This window comes from Orbicella franksi, chromosome 9, assembly GCF_964199315.1.
Source record: "Orbicella franksi chromosome 9, jaOrbFran1.1, whole genome shotgun sequence".
NCBI classification, from domain to species: domain Eukaryota; kingdom Metazoa; phylum Cnidaria; class Anthozoa; order Scleractinia; family Merulinidae; genus Orbicella; species Orbicella franksi.
This window is the reverse complement of record NC_138153.1, coordinates 1,844,801-1,852,803: the sequence shown is the minus strand read 5'-3', so window position 1 is coordinate 1,852,803 and position 8,003 is coordinate 1,844,801. Positions and strand designations below refer to the sequence as shown.

The 8,003-nt window shown below is 39.8% G+C and overlaps 1 protein-coding gene across 1 annotated transcript in view; it reads right to left on the bottom strand.

Annotated features, from left to right (window-relative positions):
- Window positions 1-646: 646 nt before the first annotated feature.
- Window positions 647-8,003, bottom strand: part of LOC145497022 (uncharacterized) — a 26,161-nt gene continuing 18,804 nt past the window's right edge. The window contains exons 16-23 of the mRNA XM_081476797.1: window positions 6,557-6,664; window positions 6,218-6,417; window positions 5,657-5,779; window positions 5,230-5,300; window positions 4,489-4,529; window positions 4,250-4,346; window positions 3,980-4,085; window positions 647-3,224 (exon numbers count right to left, since the gene is read on the bottom strand). Of these exons, the coding sequence (XP_081332923.1) occupies window positions 2,622-3,224; window positions 3,980-4,085; window positions 4,250-4,346; window positions 4,489-4,529; window positions 5,230-5,300; window positions 5,657-5,779; window positions 6,218-6,417; window positions 6,557-6,664 (1,349 nt within the window). The 3' untranslated portion in view covers window positions 647-2,621. The remainder of the gene's footprint in view (window positions 3,225-3,979; window positions 4,086-4,249; window positions 4,347-4,488; window positions 4,530-5,229; window positions 5,301-5,656; window positions 5,780-6,217; window positions 6,418-6,556; window positions 6,665-8,003) is intronic.

Sequence of the window (8,003 nt, the reverse complement as noted above, 5' to 3'; positions counted from 1 at the left end):
TATGTAAGCCAATGTCACAGATCTGCAGATTGTAATGGAACACAAACGGTTCCCGCCACTAGAGTGGCTCACGCATTTTAACTTTTTGGGCAGAAAACTCTTATTAACAGAAACAGAGCTTAGCTTATATGATTTCAGAATTTGGTTTTACATTACCAGGTTGCTCCTCCCATCATTTTGTTGTTCCCCAGAATTACGCGATTGGAAAAGGCGGAGATGCAGTCTTCTGTCTGTTCAGTTCAGATTCTCAAAGTAAAGTCCCAGTAAAACCTACTTTTAACCGGTAACACATAAGAGAATCAAAGCACGATCAGACCGACACCACAGGTACATACGTTTTATATGGCCTCAGAGTATGCCGATGTATGCACATCCATACCACTGGTGCGGATGGCATGCTAGTCCATTGCATGGTCACCTCCCAGCATTAACTTCGCCGGTAACCATTTATATAGGTGGACAGAGGCACTGTGAGAGTTAAGTGTCTTTTCTTTCCAAAAACACATCACAATGACCCCAGCCATGGCTATGTAAAATGTTTAAAGTGCATGTGCCTGTGATGTCGGCCTGATCGTGCACTGACTGGCGAGAAGAAAATTTAATACTTAGTTGGTGATTCTCTTTTTTAGGTATCCTTCAATAAAATCAGACAATTATAAGACAACATTAACCCGCTGTTCCGTAAATTTATTGACAACATAAATATTTCATTACATAAATTTTTCTAATTAGCTTCTGTCTGCATTACAACAGTTACTTCTAATTCTATTGACCATCTTTAATTCTTGTAATAATAGTGCTATCAAATCTTTGAGATCTTTCTTTGTGGACATTAGATGCTAATAATCACATTAAATGGATGTAACGTCTCGAAGTATCCCTTAAGTTTTTTTCAAATTAGGTCGCTATAACCAACTTCAGAAACTCAAGTCGGAATGCTTCTGGGATCGTCACTGTAAAATTTTACTTATAAAAAAACAACTAAACAAGCCAAAAATTCCCTTTTCCCCATAAAGAAAGCCATATTGATCCAAATGGAGGCTCCACGATAGGAGCATGTTTTTTGACCATCGTAGCTGAAAAACAGAGGAACCGTTAATAATATAGATTTATGCCGTCTACACAAAATGGTCACAACTCTGTTTCATTTGCTTTACTTTCTTTGGTTATTTCAAGCGGTCCTTATATGACTTGCCATCTCGCAGTCATTTAGGGTCCCATTTAGTTGCGATTATTTCGAAATTACTACCTAAAACCCTCACAACCGAGCATAGAGGAATTCCGCAATGTTTTGAAATATTAGTTCAACGCAAAACAGACACAATCTTGTTGACTGCTCAAATGACCCCAGAATTCCTAGCGCACTAAAGAGTCTCACTGAAGTTTCACCATCTTGGCCCTAGGCTCGATTACCAGCCGCTGTTCGAGAAAAGAGCCCGCGCTCGAGAAAGCGGTGGAAATCGAGCCTATCTTGGCCCATAAACGACCAAAGGCTTGAAGTTTCCAAAACTCCTTTAGTTGAGACAACTACCGTTGTCTGCCTCTACTGATCCTCCCGTCGAGAGTTTAAGGCTGGGTAAAAATACAGTTTCGAGAAAGATTTAAAGGTCTGGCAAAGATTGCTCTGAGAGTGGCACAAGCCGGTTAGGGAAAAACAACAACAAATAGCTCAAGTCACATACTTATGAAAGTGTACCAAACATATCTATGCGTTACGTTCTTAATTTGCCCTTCAAAGGAATGGGAGAAAAGAATATCAGTAATAAGTAATCACTTTAAAAAAAAATAGTATTATATAATACTACTCTATTATATAAAACTAACTCTGAATACGAATTTAGACCGTTGAAAGTTAAATAAAAAGAAATAACCTCATGAAGCCAATACAATACTGTTGTACGTTCCGAATATATCGCATAATCTAAAAGCCGTGTAATTGCGTCAAATATGACTTGCGGCTTGCTTTTCTGATACAATAATTATATAATACAAATTAATAATAAAAAAATTCTTTTATATCTATGGTGACATTATAAATGTCTCAATTTCAATTTCCACAGGTATTAAAGTAGCACAGGTGAGTCAAATATTCTTTTGTTTAAAAAGGCATGCAAACGAGGCGAATGGGTCAGTACAAAGCAGCATGGACCCTTTCGCCTCGTTTGTATGTCAAACCGCTGATAACTGTAACAGTATATATTGGTAATTGTTATAGCATCAGTTGATTATCACTGAGTGGAATGCCTCTCTTAATATACACTACCGTCTGAACAGCACCCAAGCGCCTTATCTCTCATTTACAGTGACGCTTTGTAGGCCCACTTACGTAGTACCTGGGTTGTTTTAGTCAATATTTTTTTCAGCCTAAAGGACACCAAGCAGGCTCCCCCCGGAACAGTTTTTGGATGGAGTTCTCTTTATTAACGTTCGAAGTCGTCTGTTTTGCGGCATTTCAAAGCAGATGATCCTTAGAAGCTTTCAGGCTTGCCTAAAATATCTATCTGGTTTACATGCAACAAAGTGAAGCTCTTCAGTTTCTGCTGTGAAGTTCAATTCACAAAGCGCCCAGTGATCGCTTGAATTGGTTATGCATTGTCTTTATTCAGAGTTCATAACTTATGTTATGATTTTACGTATCTGTTAGATGGCTGTCTTCCCAAGGAGCCAGTTTTTCCTGTTTCAAAATTCACATCGCCCTGAGGAGGATATTTTTCGCCACAGTAACCATTGCCAGGTAAAGGAACAAGTAGTAAATTTTGCGCCGGTTTGTGGTCGTAATCAGGTGGATATTCGAAAATTCCAGAATTTCTTTCGCAGATGTCTCTGTCCTCATCGTCCGATCGCAGCTGTTCTTTCTCGCTGATAAAGTCGTCATTATTTTGCTGATCAATGCTTTCCCTTGCCTTTTCCCTCTCTAGCGTGTCTTTACGAGCTTTCTCCAATTCACTGTCCATGCGAAGGACACGTTTTTCTTTCGGTGGATCGCGAAGAATAAATTTCTGCTTTTCTTCTTCCTCGGGATTCTCTGCAAACGTTTCCAGCTCAATTTCTTCCATGGGGAGGGGGAGGGGAGGCAGCGGGGCGTGTTTTTCGTCCTCTGAGGTGGGGCTGCCAGGGGGTGGGAGAAGACTCACTCCGGGATCGAGGTATTCATCGTCAAACGTTGGCTCGTCAAAGTTTGCGTCATCCTCGCCATGTTCAAGATCAAGGTACCCTTCACCAGTCTACAAAACCAAGTACAGAGCGAAGGAGAATTATTACCTCGAGTTGCCAAAATGGAAGACTTTTTATTTAAAGAGGTCATTGCAATTGAATTTTTTATTAAATTGCAAGAGGGGATGGTAAAAGGAAGAAAGTGGGGGTTAAAACTACACACCCAATTAGTCAGCTTCTTCATCAGGGCATTTGGAGACTAAGGCGAAGTGATTTTGTGTGCATCTTTGATGTATTACAGAATTTTATCTTCTGATGTAAATCTTTATTAATTTTCCATTTCCCCATTTATTATCCAACCAGACCCAGGGGAGTAGTTTCCGGGACACAAAACACAATGCAAGGAGTGGTTTTATGGAAAGAAAAACAAAACGCTGTAAAACAAATCGGTTATGTGGTTTTCAACGTATATAATTGCTGTGCTCTTTTACTCGCGTCCAACGAGTAAAAGTGCATTTTTGCTCGCCTGACGGCTTGGTAAAATATTTAACATTATACAGGTACGCTAGCATATTCTTTTAAATGATTTCCTTTTTCATGCCTTTGGGAGAATTCCAGAAATTTTCAAGAAATTGTACCGGTTTCTCTACCCATGGGCTTTAAAACAGTTGAAGCAGTTTTGAATTGCATGAAATAACGAAGAGATCATGCAAGAAAACTGCTCAAGCGTATAAACGATTAAGAGTTTAACTGTTATGCCCTTTATGAAAAAAGACTTTGACGTTTTAATTTTAAAACGGATGAGGGATTTTGAATTAGACATTACCTCTGTGGTTTTGTCATCCAAAAGTCTATCAAGGCGTGCTGCAACATCTGTGAAGGAAGGCCTGTCCTCTGGACTGTGCATCCAGCTCTGACACATTATTTCGTACCTGTGAAGAAAGACAGAAAAAGATAAATACACATGTAAAATAGAAACAAACAGACAATCAAATAAATAGGTGTAGAACACATCGTCAATTGCCGACTATTTTAACGTTGTTTCGTCATCGGTACATGAACCTATAATTGACAAAAAGGCCAATCAAATGCTTACATTTCATCCGGGCAATCCACGGGCTGCTCCATGCGATTACCTTCCATCAAATACTGATACACTTCATTAGCCGGGAGGCCTGGGTACGGACTTCCACCTTGAAGTTAACAATATTAAGGATGGCATGTTAGAACGATGACATGTGAATTAAATGTTTAATTGAAGAGTCCTTTATCTTTTTTTTTCATCGCTACTTTTTCATAAACATTAAAAGGAATTCAGCTACATTTGATGCTTACCGAGTGTAAACAGCTCCCATAAGAGAACGCCAAACGACCATCTAAGAAAGAAACAGAATTCCAATTGAGTTATAAATTAACCGGAGAGTAACGCGCGCTGTGACTACCTAAAAGTTTTGTTTATACAGTGAAACCTGTATTAAACAGACACACTTGAGACAATTACTAGTGTCCTCTTAACGCACGATGTCCGCCTTAAATAGGTTCTAATAAACTGCACAATAATAGTTAATTATTAACCCTTTTTTAACACAGTGTGACACAGTGTAAGATCAAAGACTGCACACAGCACAAAATGTCCAGTCAGTCAATACATCAATCTTGAACAATGAACAATGTTAAAAGCGTCTGAGCTGAGCTTTTATTAGTAAAAAGCCCTTGAAGTGTCTGCTTATTGCAGGTTTTGTGGAACAAAACGGCCTAATATTAGAGTCTGCGTCCGCTTAACAGAGGTGTCCGCTGAATGCAGGTTTACTTTACAGTAAATGTGGGAAGAAAGTTAGGGACCCAAGCTGCTGTCCACTTAATAAAGGGTGTCCGCTTAATACAGGTTTCACTGTAATGAGAGAACAGAAGCATGGCTGAAAAGTAGAACTATCAACAGACGTTTTTGGGATTTTTGAGTAGCGTTGGATGTGAGATAGTGCTCTCACAATACTTCACGTCGTCAGAATTTTTATCGCGTTTGAAATTTACAAGCTGTCAGCGGTTCAGTCAGTTACCAATAAGGCTATAACTTACACATCACTCTTATGTGTGTAGACTCGGTCTACTAACGCCTCAATAGCCATCCATTTGACAGGAAGCAGGCCCTGCGATAAAAAAAGAAAAAAAAATGTCGATTACCAAAGGAAACGACAACATTTTGCTGAATGTCCGCAAAAGAACGTGATTCCTCTTCACAAAGAACAAAAAAAGAATGTGAGAAGTGAAGTGGAAGAAGGAAAAGAGGCGAAAAAATGGGACACCTGCAGGAAATCTTTTAGCTCGCGAGCAGGCTCACCTTTAAGTAGCTCTTGCGAGCGAATCGATCCGGCGGGGAGGAGTCTAGCGCGGAGAGCCTGTTTTGATCTCTGTAAACTTTTCATATAACTAAAATAAAGACCCCATGCATTTTATATTAACTCTGGTCTCCCCCACCCGGTGAATTATCATTCTTATAGCTTACCGATGTTGTCTTGACGTAGTGCTCATCTTTGTAAATGTCTCTCGCCAAACCAAAGTCGGCCACTTTCAACACATAGTCCTCTCCTACCAACACGTTTCTGGCGGCAAGATCGCGGTGGACACACTGAAAATCAAGCATTGTTACGTGTTAATCTTGTGGCTTACTACCTAAAGAATGAACAGAACATGAACTGCAATCGAGATGATCATACTTGTAAAATATAGTTTTGATGGGGTCACGTGTAGACAGAAGGGTGGAGGCGCGGTGGCCTGATGGTGAGTGCGCTCACCACTGCATCGAGTGGTCCGGGTTCGAGCCCTGACCAGGGACAAAGTGTTGTGTTCTTGGACAAGACACTTTACTGTCACAGTGCCTCTCTCCCCCCAAGGGTATAATTGGTTACCGGCGAATTTACTCTTGGGGGTAACCCTGCGATGGACTAGCGTTTCATCCAGGGATGAGTAGAAATATTCCTGGTCGCTTCGTGCTACAGAAACTGATGCTGATGGGCCACTTGGCTCGTACTCAGGCATGTATACAGGAAGAACAAGAAAGACTTACCCGTCTTGAAGCCAGGAATTCCATTGCACGTGCCACTTGCAATGCACAAATATAAAGATCAATCGTCGTAAATGTTTCGTCAGCGTGCTCAGTGGGCGTGGTCCACGTCGCTTCGAAAATTTCACGACGCTTGCGCAGAAAGTCAAGCAAGTTTCCATGGGGACAGTATTCGATTATAACCCACAGATCCCGTTCACGACCTGAAGAGAAGAAATTTTATGGGGAGAATTTAGCGATGGAAAGTTAAAATAAGAGGATGTCAAGATTAACTTATTTAAGCAACGACAAAATCTCACCAGTGTCTGAATGCCTTTGACTATCAAGATTTTCTTCACTTACCCTTTGTGCATGCCCCAAGTAGGTTGACAATGTTCTTGTGTTCGCCGATGTGAATCAAAATCTTCAATTCTGACACCAAATCCCTGTGCTCGGCTTCTGTTGCACTCTCTGTTGAGAAAACCAGCAAGTCAGTGGCCAAGAAAGGTGATTAGCATAGCCAACGTGCATATACGATAAAGTCAGAATTTAATCTCAGTGTTTAGCTCTGGTTTCGGTCACAAGCTGTAACTGGGGTAATGCCCCCCTCTCGGGTGGGATGGTAAGCCATCTACATAAGTAAATTTCGGGTATAACAAATTTTCACGTTTAAGCTGGCTTAAGCTGAGACTTCCCTTTGAAAGAGTAAGAGAAGGGTTCATTCGTGGAACAAAAAGGAACAACAACTACAAACATAGGCACGCAAGGCGTGCAAGAGTTATTTTTTTGTGTGAAGTGTCGGAGATAGGAGCATTCATGGTACAGTGATGATTTGGTTAATTTGACATTTTTTCTTTGGTTGCGATGTTACATCGGTCATGGTAAGATAGCTAAATAGTAAGCCATAAAATGTTTGACTGAACAAACTACAGTAATCTGACATGTCTCCAGATTAATGGAGATACCATCTTATTTTCTAACAGGCAATTTGATTCGTTCTTTGATACAACCCGGTGTGACACGCGCGCATGCATAACTCCCTCACTCACCGATCACATAACCCTTCCAACCCCCAAGAGGAATTTTTGTTCAAAAATACTCAAGTTAATTTAGGGACTTTTTCGCATTTTATACGAGACGTAAGTTTACCTTTTCACACAACACAACACAACTTCACCGAAAATAGAAAGAAAGAGAAAAAAACCTCTGACACGTTGAAAGTCTGATTTAATTAAATTGCACTTTAACTTGGTGCCGCACAGTCTTCAAAGAACATTTGAACAGTTTTCATACTTTTTACCTTAAAAAATATCAGACTGAAATGAATGTCATCAAGTAAAACTTTTAAACTGCTACTGCAGAGGCGTAAAAACCGTCCAGAAATGAAAGCTTTTTTCTTTAATATCCTGGAAACAATAGCCGATAACTTGTCAGCTCTAATTGAATTTACTCCCATATAAAAAACAAAAGTGTTAAGTTACCATTTGTTACTAAAGATAGCAAACATCTCGTGGGAAAGAGTGGTGACGATTCGTCCGCCCTAATTGAATTTACTCCCTTGTGAAAACAAGAGTGTCACATTACACTTAGTAACTAATAAACAAAAATATCTTGTTATATTTACATGCAACAAGAACAAAACAATCGTTACCCACACTTACTAATGTAAACGTTAGAACTGTTTCAAATCTAAAGTATCGTCCCCTCTAAAACATGTCCTAAGAACTAGAAGCGACGATTCGTGACCTCTAATTGAATTTACTCCTTGTGAAAAACAAAAGTATCACGTTACCTTTAACTAAAAATAAAA